This window comes from Channa argus, chromosome 9, assembly GCF_033026475.1.
Source record: "Channa argus isolate prfri chromosome 9, Channa argus male v1.0, whole genome shotgun sequence".
Taxonomy (NCBI): domain Eukaryota; kingdom Metazoa; phylum Chordata; class Actinopteri; order Anabantiformes; family Channidae; genus Channa; species Channa argus.
This window is the reverse complement of record NC_090205.1, coordinates 19,138,236-19,157,276: the sequence shown is the minus strand read 5'-3', so window position 1 is coordinate 19,157,276 and position 19,041 is coordinate 19,138,236. Positions and strand designations below refer to the sequence as shown.

Here is a 19,041-nt window from a genome sequence, read left to right as displayed (position 1 = left end):
TCTAAAAAATACATTTAATTTATAATTTGTAAAAAATTTAAGCAATTTCATTTCCAAAGCAGTCCTTCTTTTTTTCCATTTGTTTTTAGCCTAACAAAATGTCACAGAAGGTTGTGCTATTTTTATTCTTTTTTATTCATTATTCTTTAATCGGAAATGTGTACAGCAGTTTTCATTGTGTGTGGCACAGAATTAGTTTAAAATGTAAATAGACTGCTGTTACTCTGATTCTTCCAAACACAGGAAGAACCACTTTGGCTTGGTAAAAAAAAACAAATAGCGCCCAGCTACAAACGAGTGCACACACATAAACGCACGCATACACACTGTGATTACATTATTCATAGCACTGCAGAGAGCTCTTACACAGAGCCCAACAAACACACAAGACCTGCTGTAAGACACTGAGTGCTAACAGCACCAGCTAACTTGTCTTAAACTGAGAGCGATGGAAAGATGGAGTGAGGGAGGGAGCAAGGGAGGGAGAGGGAGGGGGAGAGACTAAACAGCTGTCAGTCATTTAGGTGGGCCTCTTATGTTGACAGTAAAGACTGTATTTATTGGTGTTTTGGTTTGTATGTGTGTGTGCTGAACTATTATTGGAAAAAAAAGCATTCTGGCCACAGAATTTATACTGTATACCTGCCACTCCAAAGCAGTTAGTCAGAAGTGATGAAGCCCTTTGTGTGAAAAGTAACAAGCCAAGACTTATGCATGATGGGAGTAGTGTCAATGATGAATCTTGTGAAACATGTGTGCACACTCATTAACAATTTCTTTAAAAAAAACACAATATTTTACACACATCCTTAGTGCATATAAAAAAAAGCAAAGCATGTGACAGTCTGGACTATATTAAACTAAATATATTTTTACAGTCCAAAGAACACTTACCTCTACAGGGAACAAAACTAAAACATTTAATGGAGAAAAATGCTGGAAAAACTGGTAGCATTTCAAAGAAGCAGCACTTTCTTTCCCTATCTCAGCTATTTTGCTCAGTACCTTTTTCCTTAAAACTTTTTTCACAAAGCTACATTTTGTTTTGTAGGGCTTAACCAAAATTAGCAACAAAACCCTCAAAAATATTGAGGTTCAAACAGGGAGGCAAGCAGCAAAGTACAGGAGGCACTGACAAGTTTGAAGAAATTACAAAACATTGTGCTAATCAACTGATTAAAAAGAACCACATAAAATACAATATAACCCTACGTTTTAGAACAGCCCTCCTCAGGTCATCCTGAAAGAATGCCAACGCTGAAGGCAATCACATCATCACTGTGAACACTTGCAGGTGTTCAAAATGAAAACAGCAAGCACAGCAGCAAAGATCAGCATTATAGCTTAATAGTAATAATTACTTATTTGGCATTTAATCCAAAGAAGACTACAAACTATTAGACAATATTTCTGCTGGGCTGGACTTGGGTCAGTGTGTGCGTGTGTGTGTGTGTGTGTGTGTGTAAGTCACAATAAAATGTTCTTACTGAACTTAGGTTCTGTACAGTGCAGTAAGCAATGTAAAGTGTGGAGCATGTGTATTATCCATCATGGTGCCACATGCATATGATAAGAAACACACAGAGAGGGGACTGGAACAAAACAATCCCTTTGTAAGAACTGAAACAACAACCTTAACATGACACAGCAGTAATAAATGTGGGAAAGTGTGAGAAAGAAACTCATGGGCAAAATACTATGCATTTTATTCACAGCACCAACTTTTCTAGGGGCCAATTGTATAAACTTTGTACTTTTTCCACAGCTCCTGGTCCTCCGGAAATTGCTGACCTGACAGTATTATGTCTTGAATTATTCTTCAGGAATTATTTGGCAGTTTTCTGCACTGGACATTACTCAGTTGTCAAACACAAACTATGTGGCTCCCACAGTGTGTGCATAAATTCATTTACAATAATGAAGCATTAGCTGCCACTAGAATGGGCATTTCTGTTCATGTTAATGCATATGACTAATGTATACTTCCTGACCAACCTAGAAAGTGGGACACAAAGGCACAATGAGGAAGAGGATGAGAAATCAGTCAAATGAATGAAGGTGGATGTTTTGCAATTTAACAGAGGGAGCCACATCACAATTAACAATATAGAACAAAATGATGACTCCAAGTTGTTTCCTTATGGTTGACGAAAAGTGCTTTTAGTTCCCGGTGGGAACTTACGGGAACAAATTTGTTAAAAGGGACCAAAAAATGTGTACACATGTCATAAAAAAAGCCACTCAATTAACTGACTCATGGTTCTTTTTCTGACTAAAAGAAAAACCAACAACCCAACACTGTCTCCTAAACATTATGTTTCTGCACAACTAGACCATACGCAAATACTTTTTAATGAGTTAAAAGATATTTTTGTTAAAGGATCTTTTTCATTTTGCTCATTTTCTGCATGAATTGTTCCAAATCATCATATAAACCCTAAATCCAACACTGAATCTTGTTTGGTTTTCTCAGCCTGCAACCTAGATTAGTTTGTTTGTCTGTGCCATAGACCACTGTTGTTGTTGCCACAGCTCCACTGGGTGGCATCTTTCTTCATTCCAAAAGTGCTGTTTCTTTTGCTATGAAACTGCTACTGTCTACTGAGATCACAAAATAAACCACACAGGTAGGGTTATGGACAGGCCTAATGGAATTGGAATTATTCAGTCACCATTTGGATGTAATAAAAACTTGAGATTACGATAAAACCAGAAAATATGTGTCACACTGTGGACTTTTACAGCCTGTTCTTGCTCAGGTGCTATACAGACGGGGACCAGTTGAAATGTGGTTTATAGAGGTTATTGTTACTTGTTAGATTTGATTAACATCAGCCTTACCGCAGAACTCTGACACTCCAAACTTCATTTCAGAAATGGATAGGGCATTAGAGTACTATTATGAGGAAAATCATCGGGTTTGAATGAAAGAGAGAGAAAAAAAGGCTTTATTTGGTTGAAGAGCATGTCCTTTTTCACAGCCTCAGTGAAGCTAAAGCCTTTTATTGAGGCTTCACTCAGGTCATCTTGCCTCTAGGGTAAATGAAAGCTTTGCACTAGTCAAAACTAGAGTGTTTGTCACAGATCTGTAATAGGTCTTTTTGAGACCTTAATGGCCCATATCTCTGCTCAAGCTTCAAATGATACAGGAATCTACTCTGTGTGAAGAGTCGATCACAAGAACACTTTGAGTAAATTTTGTTAAATTTGGGACAAATGTGCATTTGCACACGTGGAGTGACTGATTCCACTTTAAGAGAATAGAGGGGATCAAAGGTTTAATTTCTCTGAGCTTTATTGGCTTAAGTTCAAATGTCAAGGTCGCCATGTCTCTCCATGTCTCTTTAGTCTCTCTCATTCTAACACTCACACATTAGAGGTCAAAGGGCAAGGTCAGTGGGGAAATCATGCGTTTCCTATGTTTGTAAACACAATTTTGCAAGAATTTTCTTGAGGGTTTTGACACAAGCACCATCTAAGGAGAAACTGCTAAGACGTTGATGCTCATAGGTCAAATGTAAAGTTCGCTATAACTTCATGTCCTCCCTATACTTGTCACTGTGATATCACATTATTGTCTTCATGTTTTGTTGGAGAGACATGTATTCAAACTAGTGACTTGTTCACAGACGCATAAAACCACTATGTGATAATTCTACATTGTACTTTTGCATTTAACATTCACATTTTAGGCTTTAACCAGTGTTTTTGTTGAGAAACACATAAGCAGCTAGACGTGCGGAGCACAAAGGTCATTGCTTACAAACAATATTGAACAATACTGAAATCTGAAAGCATTCAAATCTGTAATTTCTTTCCAGCCATGTCAACCAGCCATAAAATTTATCTGAGCAGCTGGCTGTTAACTGAGGATTGAAGCATTAGCTTAGCCAACCACTTCAGTCTTTCTCCTCCAATGCCCATGGTGCTCCAGTGGTACCCTGTGCAGGGGCTTTTAATAATAATGCTTGTTTGAATCCTGGAACAACGAGCAGGGGCTGCATTTCAGGGCAGTACGATAAAATGCCATCACATTGCCCAAAAGGCCAAACTTAACCCAAGTGTGAAATCTGCTTCTCAAAGGGTGAGGGGTGAAGGAGAAGAAAAGGAAGAGGGAAGACAAATTATTGTATTTTACAGAGGTGATTGGGAGGTGGACGTGACCATGTGCTTGTTAAATGGCTTCAGCCTTTTTTTTTATCTCTAAAAAAGATAATGGATACGATGTGATACATGGGTTTTATGAACATCAAACACATCCAAGACATATTTAAGGTAAATAGGTAAACACTGCACCACTTCTCAGCATGTTTGATGCTGTTCTTTTTAGAATACGCTGTACACTGACATTTAAAAAAATCTTTTTCAGAACACAGTGTGTCATTATGCTGCTTTACACTCATTTGTGAGTCCAATGCATGCTAGAAAGCTTAAAGTCACAGCACACAGTAGGGATGCACTGAATCAAATCAGTAATCATAAGATATAAAGGTTCCTGCAAATATATCAAAACTGAAAAAATAGCTCACTTTGCCATCTGTTTTCCACCAGCTCCTCAGGAGCAAATTTCTTTTGTCATTACTATGTTTGTCCTGTCACACAACAATTAAGAAATGAATAGGGGTGTATATAATTGTATAAGATTAGGACAAATAATAAAGGAACAGATATAAATGAAGTAACCATAGTCTGGCTTTAATCCCAGCTGCAGTTTCACCCCTGGCCTGCTGATTGCAATGCAGCTGCAAGTGCAGCTGGGAAACCTCACTGACCTGTGTCACAAGATGAATCGTAATCAACTGTATGAGGACATCTGGTTCTGCATGGTGAACGGCTGGAGAGAAGCAGTGGATAATCTTGACAGCATTTTTCAAAAGAGCACTAAAAGGAGGGCTGTTGTAGTGTAGTGCTGGTGTTAGATGGATTATTTTTGGAGAGGAACAAAACGGCACTGTGCCATCCACTTTGTGTCAATACTTTCATTCATCGTGCATCTTGTTCATTCTGGTAAGAGCAAAGTCACTATAAATTTGCTTGGATTTTAGCCTAACAAATGTCACAAAGTAGTCAGCTAGTTAAAGAAAAAACACTGGTGTTGTATCCACAAGTTCTATTTTATCTTAATCTTTTCCAGTAAATTTAGATTCAGATCATTTAAAGCACTTGCAGGTGTTCAAATTAGCATTATTTAATTAACACCATGCTGTATATATACCAGGATGATTAGACTACAGTATTTAATCACTGAATGCAGATGTTTATCACTTCCTTTGGGTGGAAAAAGTTCCTTGGAAATGCAGATTGCCGATTTTCTCTGCAAATTTTTGTCATATGTAACTATTGATCTGACATCAGGCCCTAACATGGTTGGGGAGGATTTCTTCCTGGACCTTGATGAAGGTATTTTCTTATTTCTTTATTTTGGTACCATAGCATTCCCAGTGAGTGGTGCTGCCAGCGATAACCCAAAGCTCATATCAGAGAGTTGAGGATCAAACTGTTACTAAGCCAGCTAAGCTAACCTGTCACGCCGAGGTCGCCCGTGGACACGGGCTGGACACTACTGATATACACAACAACAAACTTACGCATATGTGCAATCACACACACACACACACACACACACACACACACACACACACACACACACACACCTGAGACAGCATCAGTCCAGCATACAGTGCAGTCTCTTGGGCCTGTCAATTAGTGCGAGTCAAAACAGATTTATTTGCACATGAATGTCCTTTTTAATGTCCTCACACACACACAAAGACGTACACAAATAACATGCATCTGCAATACACACGATACACAGACTATACTTGCCAAGTGTGGACTGGTATTTTTAGCAATAAAAAAACTAACGCACACACACAGAGATTCATATTTCGATTCTCATTGACATTTTGCTTTCTGTGGCTACTTACCCCTAACTCTAACCATCACAGTTAAGGCCCAGTCCCAATTCATAGTTCATACCATAACCCCTCATTGATAAGTTTCCTCTCAAAACAGAGCTATAAACGGAATGGTTGAAATATCTCTCTATGAAATGGAACAACCCTGTACATCATCAGAACCATATGGGTGGTCTTGCTTTTTAAAGGGTCCATGGTAAAACCAAAGACTGTAACGACAGGGAGACAACTCTGTAACACTGTTCCACATTCCCAGTGCACATATGCTATTGCTGTAGCCTAGGAGATGGAGAGAGGCGGGGTACAGCCTGGACAGGTCAACAGTCTGTCTCTGGGCAAAATTAATTAATAACGACATTTATTCATAACCCTCAGCTTTGAGTATGTCACTAAAACCATTGAAGGTCTACATACCCTTAACACTTTTCCTTCCTTCCATCTACCCCTCACTGCAAATGCAAATAGGGACACCCCTACACTACATGTGAACATGCACGACCAGGGGTTAGGGCCAAGGAGAAGAGTTAGCATAGGCCCTAAATGCTAACACTATCAAACTGAACCTAATGCTAGTGTAAACCTAATTCTAACACTAACCTAAAAGCGAAGTCTTAACCCTCAAACATCTATCCATCTATTATCGCCGCTTTTCCTATTTGGGTCAGAGGGGGCTGGAGCCTAAACCAGCTGTCATTGGGTGAGAGGTTAGGTAAAATGGTGGGGAAAAAAAGGTCGTAACATGGTTAGGAAATGTAACTTTTTGTCTCTTACTATTGTAGGTAGTGAATCTCAGTAACTCATGGTTACTTCAGACTGCTGTAAAAACTGATGGTGACCTGAAGTGCCCGATGCGACATATAGAAACCACTAGGGATGCTGATTTGATGTTGATGGAATGTATATGCCCCCAACCCAATACTGCCCCCGACAGTATTTCAAGATTTGTTGAAAAATGCTACACTGAATGATATAAAAAAGGTTGGAAAACTTACCAGCACATGAGCTATCGATCTCCTCATACCCAACACTACAGACACATCTTCCTAAGGGAACCAACCAGTCACCATCAGCACCACAGAAGAGTTTGGGCGTGTCTCTCTCTTCAGCATGGTCAACACATGCCCCTCTCACCTCCACCAGTGAGGAGGAATCCACACGCGGGACTGTGTCTGGAAATGAGGCTAGGTTCCTCAGTGTGAATGGACATTTCTTATAGTAAACCTTCACTGAAACCAAGGCAATGCAGGCACCGATGTCCTGGAATGCCAGATAAAAACCTTTCCTGGTCATGGGTCCCACTTCACGCACCTCAGTGTTGAGCTTAAGGATGCGATCGCCAAGATCCATTTGAGTGAAGCTCTCATCAGCAGCAATTGTGTCAATCTTTGTGTACTGTGCAGGCTTAAACTTCACACCGTGAGCCTCATCAGTCTCGTGGTAGAAGAGATTGAAGGTCTCCTTGCAGGTGCCAGACACCCAAGGGATGGAGTTGCAGTCACGTAAGGTAAAACGAAGTTCCACATAGATCTTTTGGGCCGCCTGTCGAGAAATCCAGTTGGAACGAAGCCAGTTGTTCTGGTTGGGCTCCATCACATTGCAAACCTGAAAGGTATGGATGGGCCGGTTGTGCTCATCCATTTCCGTGATGGCATCCCACTAAAGTGGAAATAATAAAAAATGGAAATGGAGAGTAGAAGAGGAAAAAAGAGAGAAAGAGAAAAAGGGTAAAAAAGTAATTACATGATAAAAATCTAAAACCCTACTAGTGACACAACAGGCAAAAATATTCAGTTTGTGGACATATTAACCAAATCCTGATTTATTCGTAATGGGAAATAAAAACGTATTTTACAAACCAGGGGCAATAAAGGGTACGCCATTGCATCACTCAAAATTTCATCTTCTTTGGAGCATTATTGTTATCAATTGCATATTAATATTTATTATACAGTATAACATTTTATTTTTAAAGGTGAAAGAAATAACAACTGATGAAATACTTTAAAATGAATAAAGAATCATCATTTTTAACTGCATACAAACCAGTTATTGAGACAAGACAAGAACTTACTAAACATCACACATGTTAAGTATGTTAAATAAAATTAAGATGCATCTGAAATAAAACTGCGGCTACATGGGTTCATCCTTGAGAAGAATGAGAGTCGTGTTTTTTTTATTGGATGTTAGTGTCCAACTAACAGTGCGGATCTATCGGAGATACTCATTTTGACTGTATGTCCCTAAATAGTCTGTTGACATTTTAAACGGTTCAAAGCTAAAGGGCCAGAACAGAGAATGTGAAGTTAACATCATGCCACGTTAAGTTCTGGCGACAGAATTCCCCCGCCTTTCTCTCAGTAAGTTGGAGGTTGTGTTTTGATTTCTGTCATGATTCTGACAAGCGCGGCTAATGTTAGGTCAGTGGCACTGCCACAGTACCCTTCACCTTTGCAATTTTGCAGGTACTGTACTGTGGTAGTTTGCCAGCTTGTGAGTTAGTAAATCTTGCACTGAGCCACTGGACAACTGTTGCTTGCTATTGCGATTTATTTTTTTGTTCCTCTTCCTATATTTTCAATTTTCATTTTCATCAATTTTCCAATGTCATACCAGTTCCAAAGACTTGTCAGCATATTGCAACATTGTTGGTAGTGAAAAACAATGGAAAAAGTTGTTAAATCAGAAATCTAGTGCAGTTTGTCATACTCAAAAAAGGGGCATTGGATTGTTTTGCTATTGCAGAAGAAGCCCTTTTTAAAGAAGGCTTCTGCTGGTTTGTGAGCATTCTTCAATTTCCTGGTGACACTGAAAGCCAAGTTCTTCAACTCCTGCTGGAGGAAGCTGACTGGGATGGGGATTCCTTGCTGTTTTGACTGACTGGAGCAGCCTCAACTGCTGTTGAGCAGGCTCCTAAACTGTGCCAGTCAAGCATGGAGCCTGCTACTGTCATCCTGCCAGGAGGGATTCGGACAGTGAGGATCCTATTCGTCAGGAACTCCAACAGTCCAACAACTGATCATTTTACTTTCATAACTATTAAGCATGAATTTTTATTCTATCTCATACATTTTATTCCAGCTTTATTTCAAACACCAAGGAGGGCATGAGTACAAAATAGGGCAAGAAGAGAAATGTTTTAACATTTCTGTTTTGCTGAATTTAAAATGTATTATTGATTTTAGACAATTTTTGTGCAATCAGATATAATGTATGTTTAAATTTTAGGTAATGTCAAGCAGCTATAGTAATTGTCATTTTGACAATGGAAGGAGGGGAGTGACAGAATAGAAAGGATCGGTTGAGAAAACATAGTATTTTCACACAAGAGGCCACTTTCCCCCCTCTTTTTAAACCAGTAGTAATAGTTTTCTTTTAACCATTATTTCATAACCTTACCTGTATGTTCGTCATAGTAACCTAACCTTAACAAATTAGTTATGTTGACCAAAATAATTTACCTAAACTTAAATAAACTGTGATGTTACATTTATTTTTGTTTTTGTAACTATGATGATAAAGGTCCGGTTCACCTGCAGGTTTCACTTGGGGCCAAAGGTATATACGATGCATATACTGGGGAAAAATGGTGCACCTCTTGCACACTTCAGACCATGTGTACCCACAGTTTTTTAGAGGCAGTGTAAATTAAATAATCGGGAGAAGATTAATAATAAGATGACAGACATAATCTGATATTAGAACATTGTTTTTTTCAGGTTTTATGTCAATTTTCATGTTGGCCTCATTACCTTGAAATCTACAATTTGCTTAAATGCACATTTAAAGGCCTAATTAAAGTCAGAGTTTGAGTGATGGACATTCAAAATGTTATCCTTAACTGTTAAATAGCCACTTATTAAAGTCTTTTTCAACATGGGCACTATAAGTCAATAATCTATCTTCTTTAAGATGTTTAATGCATAAGATCGATGAGGTGTGTGTGTGATGACTGATATTTATAAAGCAGGAGCAGGCATATGTGCATCTTTATAAATCTGGATAAATATCTCCCCCCTGGAGGGAAAAAACAAACACTCAAAGAAAAACCTTGCAACATGGTGTTTAACACTGGAGATGCAGCACTGGCCTATTTTCCATCTATTCAAACAAACAAGCATTTATATGAATATTCAGATCACATATCAGTTGAAAAACAGATTTGAGTCAGATGACAGTTTGTGATCCCTATTTTACAATGATAATATATACCTGTGTGGTTGTACACTGTGTTGGCCAGCTGTAAACTGGTCAGTGTTATGTCCTTATGTATTTCATTTCCTTCTAATGTTTATCATTTTGTCAGTTGGTAACTTGTTTATGTGAATTGCTGCCAGGCTGTCTACCCTAAAATGTCCCTCTTTTCCAATTATTCATTCAGGTCCTTCCAGATACGTTTTTTCCTAGAATGATGCCTCCCTTCAGCTGCCTAGTCATCAGCTCTGCAACTCCCAGGTCACATGATCAGGGAGCATGGCAGCTCTGAAGGGTCATGAGGTTACCTGTCCCAAAGTTGATGGGGGAAAAGTTAATGGGGGTTTTTAGCCTCCTGTTCCTTCACAGCTCTCTGGTTTTATTAGAATGGGGACTGGCTACATGGGCGACCCCAAATCCATCCAACATCAACCTGAACATCAAAGAAGGAAATTACCTGCCAGGGAAAAGGGGGTCTCACATCACTTCGCTTACAATGCAGCATTGGACCCTTCACAAGCTGCAGACTTTGCCTTTGTGTGTGTGTGTGTGTGTGTGTGTGTGTGTGTCTGATTCTGTCTGCTTTATAATTACACGACTCCTCCTATTACTTTACCTTCACTGCTAGATTTCTGGGGGATTTTTTCAAAATAAGGTCAAATTCAAACACCATAGGCAGCTATTCTTTAATTTGGTTTATCAGTTTCAGGCATCAAAATCTCAAACTGGTCCCTGTGACTAATGTGCATTGTGTATGGGTTTGAAGAATGAAACCTTGGAAATGTTTTCCTCTGGCTTGCAGTATGGACAGTATTTACTGCTATGAGCCAAAATCTAATAAAGAATGTTTTCACAGAGATAAAAAAGATATGTATTTGGATGGTTATGTGAGGATGGCCAGGCATAGGCATTGGTAAGTTATTAATTTCCAACCAAACACATTTAGCTAGCTTTAAAAGTGAACTGTCTGAATCCCACATGCAGTTAATGGCTGGGATTATAAAAACACTATAGAGAAACAGTCTAGAGAGCTGTTATGGAGCTGCTGGTTAATTTACAAATACCATTTTCCCAATAAGCTCACACGTTTAATAAGCTGTTCTGCACTTAGCTAAATATTACTTCTTAATGGGAGTAGTAATCAAAGGCTAATGTTTGCTTTCACATAGTCATTATCCTTTTTAATAACATGTCCTAATTCAATCATCCAAAGTCGACAGACTTTAATCTGCTCTTCCCTCAAGGTGTGATTGTCGCATTACAGTAAAACCAATTGATTTTGATTAGATTTGACATTGCCCATCACACATAAAAAATAAATCTCTTGGGCAAAATAGAGGATTGCAGTAAAATTAAAATTAAATCATCCCAATATGCATCCTTGCTTGTTAAAACTTACTTTCCTATGCAACTAAATAGCAACTGCAAAAATGTTTTGTAGCAAACATAATCAGTGGCTTGAATACAGTATTTTTAAATACCACATTATTTTTAAATAAATGAAGTGCTAGTGTAACAACAAAGTGAATGAAATAGATGGTAGATATAACGAGTTTGACAGTATTGTCACTGTATTTGGTTAGATTTAGGCAAGAAACACACAATTTGTTTTACATACATTAGGAAAGGTTTCCAACAAGTAAGTGTTAACATTTTTTTTTTAAACATATATATAGTTTATTACATCCAAAAAGGTATTTAAATGTAGATTTAAAACCTTTTAAATAATTTTCCACCCTAATTCAAGTGTGCCACCATATTTCGAGTGTCCCAGTCTGGCCACCCCAATAAAAAAATCTACATCCACCCCTGCTGATAACTTCTTCAGTTTTAGGAAAATTTAGGAATTTTTTAATGGTTTTCTTGAATTTTATAGACAAAACAATTAAAGTAATTGAAAAAACAGTTTAACACATTAGCTGTAGCACTAAACAGATGTTCAGATTGGTCTAATCATCAAATGTCCACCAGTGTTTAAAAATGTGCTGATTCAACCCACACATAAGGCCTTTTCAATATGATTTGACCAATTAGTCATTTGTTGGCCTGCAGAGTTTTTTGTAGGAGGAAAGATACGTAAACACTGTACCACCCTTGGAACTGCTAAAATCATGACTTTCTTTTAACAATGGCAAGCTCTACAGCTTAGGAGACTTACTGAAGGAAGAGGAGATTATCAAGGAGAATACAATGTGTTATTTTAAAAAGAAAATGTTTGACATTTTCACATCGGAGATATGACTTGGGAATTGAAAAAGGTCATCATGAAATGAACACAAGCAGTACAAGCATGTCTTTGTTGAAGTTGCTAACAAAGGCGATAAAGATTTTCTGATATTATATAAATTTTCATATAAAGTAATATCACAGCAAAAATATTCTCAGACAAAAATCAATAATTAATTTTCTGTCAGTTACTTTCAACTCAATTTAAAACACAATGCTTAACTGTCACAAAAGTAAAGACATACATGAAATGCCTAAATTAAAGTATTTAAAAGGGCAACAGAGCATAGCACCCTGAGTCAAACACAAATCAGTAGTGAATGATTACCAAACTGCAGTACACTGTAAATACACACTATTCACCAGTATGACAGTAAACTCTGATAGAAATTAGACTAACACACAAAGGTCAGACATAACCCCAGGTCTCTCTGCCCAGAACATTTTTATCGTGCACCAAGGGTGTTTTTCTGCATTCCTTCTATTAGACCGTATTCTTTAATAGCCAAGTATTAAATGAGAGATTTGAGACAGACAAAGAAAAAAGACAGCAGAGGACAGAGGAGATGTGTTGAAAAAAATACATTGGACGATACAACTGAGCTACCAATAGGAAGCAATTTAATGAGCTTAAATGCCAATCCAGATAGAGATAGCGGGCAGAGATATCAGAGTGATTTGTCCCAGAGGGTAGACACAACCCACGGTGATAGGAACACTTGTTGCTGAATTCCCAACTAAAGTCCACTCAAAACTGATCTAAAGGTCTCCAAGACTTTCACATCTTTTCAGCTAGTTGATAATGTCAAACAGCTGCTGTATGTAGTGGCAGCACCTAAACCTAAGTACGTTGATTTGGTGTCTCACTGTTTTCATGACAGGGCAGGTCCAGTACTGCCAAAGAAGACTGTATGACAGGGCAGGAAAAAACAACCCATACAATTGTGTATGTAGGGGGACGTATTGTTTTCTCTAAATGATGAACAGCATCACATCTTTGTACAAAATGATGCAGCTCCCCTGGAAAATGCAATCACAAGGCCTTTATTGTGTGTGTGCTCCTCATTTGTACACTGAATACAAACTAACTTCCTTTGCAAAGCACAGAACCTTCAGTGAAGCCTTGCTGGGCCACCTCACTACCTTTGCCATCCAGACTTAACATGCATAATTGAAAAACAGTCAGAAAATGCGGTTGATTGATTGCAGCCTGAGACTAAAACCCTTATAGCCCATCTCTCTCTCACAGAGCAAGTCATTTTACTGGCCACTTGCCTAGAGGTGGGCTCTTTTTATTAAAACTGTGAAAGCTGGAGTCCTATTGAGAACAGCACGTTTAACTATAGTGTCATAACCTGCTCCATTCATTCTTGATCGAAATTAAACATTTAGCAATCCTAAACGTTTCCACTACTTGGCTGAGCTTGTAAAGAAAAAGAATTAAACACTATTTTAAGTCAAATATCTCATTCTGTGAATGAGGGTTTGCTGTGAGCCACTTAATGAATTACTTAATGGTATACCACTGACAGAAAGTGGGGTAGGTTAATGGTAGTGTTTTCAAAGTGTTACCAAAAGACTGGCAGGATATGTGATCATTGGGCAAAAATTTTATTATTACACACACACACACAAATCACTTAACAATAAATAAGAACATGTGTCCAACAACAATAAGGGGGGGATTTCTACTGGGAAAAAAGCAGAACATTGCTGTTGTATACAGTATTGTTGGTGACCAAAAAAATACAATGTAACCTCAGTGGCTCAATTAGGCCCGGGAGGGTTTCTGAATAAATATTTATAGTCTCTTTTTTGTCATCAACAGCGATTGTAGGACTGTGTTCTGTGGCCTTACCAACTTTACTTTATAGGAGACATCATGCCTGTGTTGTGGTTACACACAGTCTGTTAGTAGAGCTGGGAGCTCCTGTGTTTTTCCCTGATCTCTGGCAACAACTTCTCTCAATTAAATAGAAAAGATAAAGATTGGATGTAAAAACATACAACCACTTCCAGCTTCCTTTATTTAAAGCATTCCTTCCTGAACAGGTATAACCTTATTACCTTTACAGTAATATGGAGAGTATCTGGAAAATAAATGTAAAAGAAAGTAAAAGTAAAACCTGTGAAATGCCGTGTCAACATTCTAGTTTACACAAGGTATTAATTGAATGAATTAAACCTCTGAGGAAGCCCTCCATCACAAGACAGACAGGCTTACAGTATTCATGTTGGACCACTTGTCATTTCATGTAGAAAAGACAGAAATGAGCCAATAGAGCATAGACCAGCAGTTTTTGTCACATTGTCACCGAATATTAATACACTGATTATATGATATCTAGTTTTAATTTGTGTTTTAGTATGACATGGTGTTTCTTTATAATTGTACAGCTTGTATTTTTATAAAAGTGATTTTTTTATGTGCCAGTCTCCATTCCTCAAAACTGGACTTTCACTGCAGCATATAATTATTTCATTTTTTCTAAACCTAACTTTCATGTTTCATATCTTACTATTCCTTTACATTGGCTTTGCTTTGGCTTCTTTATCACTCTCTCTCTCTACTCTCTCTTCATTTTTCATTCATTTCCCCTGTCTATTCCCATGTCTCTAATCTGTCTTATTCTGTCGACTGAATGCACTCTCCATCTCTGTCCTTCCCATACACTTGCACACACATGCACCTTGCTGAAATGTGTGTGTCTGTGTGTGCATGTGTGTGTGTGTGTGTGTGTGTTTTCATTGTCACTGGGATTGAGAGATTTTTATTTAATCCCAGAGCCTCCCTCTGTGATGGATGAAAAACCACCACCTCTGCCTACCACACACAAACCCACACACACACACACAAGTAATTGGTATTAGGGAAATGGATGAAGAGTCTTTCTCACAAGGGGGCTTGGTGTCAGCTCTTTGACTATATGAGAAAAGAACAAACAATGAAAAGAAAGTAAAACAACTAGAACCGAGTGAAAGAAAGTAATATATATATATAATACAAAATTGAATCTCTTCTTCCAGCATTTTCATGTCTTCTGAATATTAATGTTCACTGGCTGTAAATTATGACTATAATATAAATGAATGAAGTTACTCTGCACCTCTTCATTCCAACATTAAAAAAGATTTAGTTTCAGAGTCTCTGGGGAACAATTTCACATTAAAAGCCCCTCATTTGCTTTATACTCACTTGTGCAGTTTTTAGAACAAAAATACAAAACATTATTATTAAAATATTGCAGATAAGGAGTTTTGTATACAAATATGTGATATATAATATATTAAGGTGAAAAACAGAAAAGTGTATTGTTAAAATTATTATTAGAAGTTATTGATTTTAAATAATTGCCTTTATACTGCCCTTATATTTACACCAATATCATTGTTTGTGCTTGACAAAAGCACAAAAGCTTTATGACTTTATGGCATTGGTTTATTGAATGGTCATTAGAGACAAGTGGGCCTTAAATTGGGCAATTTTAATAGTATCTGGCAACCTCTGCTAACTGTTAATAAGACAATCAGCATTTTGTTTGGCGAATTATAGAAATAGATTTTCACTGTGTCATTTAGGACGTTCGGTTCAATTATTGATGGTGTGCCAATGTGGAATATTGAGGAGATTTGACACTGAAAAAATACATACATAATGATACATGTCAGAAAAATCTTTTCTTTTGACATAGAGAAATGTAAAAAATGTGGCATTTTTCAAAAGCCTGGAGGTAAAACTATTTATCATAAATCCAAAGTCAGTAATGTGCAGTTTGAAGCTCAACATAATATCACTTCAGACATGAAAAAAATTGCATTTATCACACAGATGTTTCTGCTGTAAGACAAAATGATCCCCTCGTAATAACGTTTGCTATAAAATATAAATTCCTTTATAAAACTGTATTTGATTAAAATGCTTGCAAACCTTAACAACAACACCAATTCCAGAAATGTTGTGAAGATGTGTAAAACAGAATGCATTGATTTGCAAATCTCATCAACCCATATTTTATTCATCACAGAACATAAACAACATATTAGATGTTGAAACTGAGACATTTTACAATTTCATGGAAAATAATAGCTCATTTTGAATTTGATAACAGCAACACATCTCAAAAAAGTGGGAACAGGGTGATGTTTACCATTGCGTTGCATCCCCTCTTCTTTTAACAGCTGTCTGTAAATGTCTGGGAAGTGAGGAGAGCAGTTGCTGGAGTTTGTCCCATTCTATTTTGATGCAGGATTCTAGCTGCTCAACAGTCCTGGGCCTTTTCTGACTGATTTTTGTATGATATGCCAAATGTTTCCTATGGCTGAAAGGTCTGGACTGCAGACAGGCCAGTTCAGCACCTGGACTCTTCTCCCGCAAAGCCATGCTGCTGTGATGGATGCAGCATGTAGTTTAACATCGTCTTGCTGAAATATGCAAGGCCTTCTCTGAAAGAGACCTTGTCTGGATGGGAGCATAATGTTGTTCTAAAACCTCTATGTACTTTTCAGCATTCATGCCACACGATAAGAAATGCAGGCTTTTGAACTGTCTGCTGATAAGAAGCTGTGGACCTCTCCTCTTCAGTCCACAGGACAAGACGTACAAGTTTGATTCATCTGACTACACACAACACTTTTCCATTTTGACTCAGATTTTAAATTGAACTTAAATGAACTTTGGCCCAGAGAACATAGCTGCATTTCTGGATGGTCGTCACATATGGCTTCTTCTTTGCATGATAAAATGTAAGTTAAAGCTGTTAACTTGCATTTTTGGATTTCACAGTGAACTGTGTTCACATACACTGATTTCTGGAAGTGTTCCTGAGCCCATGCAGTGATGTCCAGTAGAGAATCATGCCTGTGCCAGCTGAGGGCACAAAGATCACACGCATCAAATTTCAAAATTCAGCTTTATCGCTTGCACACAGAGATTCCTCTTGATTCACTGAATCTTTGATGATATTATATACTGTAGATGGTGGGATCTTAAAAGTCTTCACAATTTTAAGTTGGGGAACATTCTTCTGAAATTGTTCTACAATGTTTTGGTGCAATTTGTTACAGATTGGTAAACCTCTGCCCATCTTTACATTTGAGAGGCTCTGTCTCTCTGAAATGCTGCATTTATACCCAGTTATGTTACGGACCTGTTGCCAATTAACCTAATTAGTTGTCAAATGCTCCACCATTTGTTTTTGATTTGCAGCAATTACTTTTCCAGCTTTTTGTTCCCCTTGTTCGAGGTTTCTTGAGATGTGTTGCTGCCATCCAAATCAAAATGAGCTAATATTTTCCATGACATTGTGTTTATGTTCTATTATGAATAAAATATGGGTTGATGAGATTTGCAAAACATTGCATTCTGTTTTTATCTAGCCAGCTTTAGAATTGGGGTTGTATATAACAGAAAGGGGTTTAACAGCTTATTATCAATTGCAACACTTACTGAAATAGGATACAGCTGATTATATACTGACAGCTAGATCTCTACTGTGATTCAAAGTTCATTTTCATAAAAAAAAGATACAATCAGTTCTGACCTTTGTTACCACTTTCTTCTTTTGATACCAGCTAAATGGATATCAGGACTGCTCTCCATATCAGGGGAACCAGTTTCTGTAGTTTGCAATTAGATAATATTGTGACACCAAACCTGTTTCTTATCATTTGATTTATAAGTTCGACGACTTTTGATAAAGTTCTTCTTGGATATCTGGTTGTTTGTCACTGTTCTTAAAGGAGCGACTGTTCAATTCAAACCAAGTAGGATGAAACCCCCATTACTCTTCCACACTCTCACACACACAGTATCCCACTGCCCGTCAACAGCACACCCCTAAATCAATAAGAGCAAGTGACAGCAGTGAGCAAATGAAATCCAAAGACCCTGTGTTCCTCTTATTCCTGCATCCATCACAGAGGATGGATAGCCAGCAGGGTGGAGCCAAAGCATCCATGTGTCATCCTTGTGGTGCTCTCACAAAGTGACACCCTATTGGTTTTGGCCTCAGTCATCGTGTGAAGATGGACGAGGGCACTGAAGATTATGTTCAACTGGTTTGACATTTTGAAATCATTTTTAAAGTCACCAAAACAGGTTAAAATGACACATACTTGCTGTTTGTTCTATAGACACACCCTGGTCATGGTGCTTCCTTCAACTTAATCTCCTGTTCAGCAGGTGAAATGCATGTTTAAAGGTATTATAGGCTGGTGATTGATTTTCCTCTGTGATGAAGTCATTTGTTCATTTAGCAGTTATTTTGGATCATTGTCTTGCTGCTTTTGATGCATTTTCCCTGTAAATTTGCAGAGAAAATGTTCTATGCAACCCTGAATTTCTGACCATAGGATCGGAGGTTCACGCCCCGCTCTTCCCAACCACATGTCGAAGTGTCCCTGGGCAAGAAACTGAATCCCCATTTCCAAATCCCCAGCTGCACAGCGCCAGTTCCAAGCCCGGCAGAAATTGGGGAGAGTTGCGTCAGGAAGAGCATCCGGTGTACAAACTGTGCCAAATAAACATGTGGACTAATGATTCGCTGTGGGGACACTACAGGATAAGTCTTTTTTTCTTTTTCGCAAATTCCGACTTGACTTTTCAATGGTATCTAATGAAATGCTAACATCTTGTATATGGACTCTTACATGGTATTTCTGCTCATGAAGTTTTCCTTAAATTATGGATTTTTCTCAAATTGAA

The 19,041-nt window shown here is 37.9% G+C and overlaps 1 protein-coding gene across 4 annotated transcripts in view; it reads right to left on the bottom strand.

Annotated features, from left to right (window-relative positions):
• LOC137133269 (ephrin type-A receptor 6-like) overlaps nt 1–19,041 on the bottom strand; it is a 151,844-nt gene that overhangs the window by 103,326 nt on the left and 29,477 nt on the right. For all 4 annotated transcript variants that reach the window (XM_067516726.1, XM_067516724.1, XM_067516725.1 and 1 more), the window contains one exon: nt 6,911–7,574. In XM_067516726.1, the coding sequence (XP_067372827.1) occupies nt 6,911–7,574 (664 nt within the window). The remainder of the gene's footprint in view (nt 1–6,910; nt 7,575–19,041) is intronic.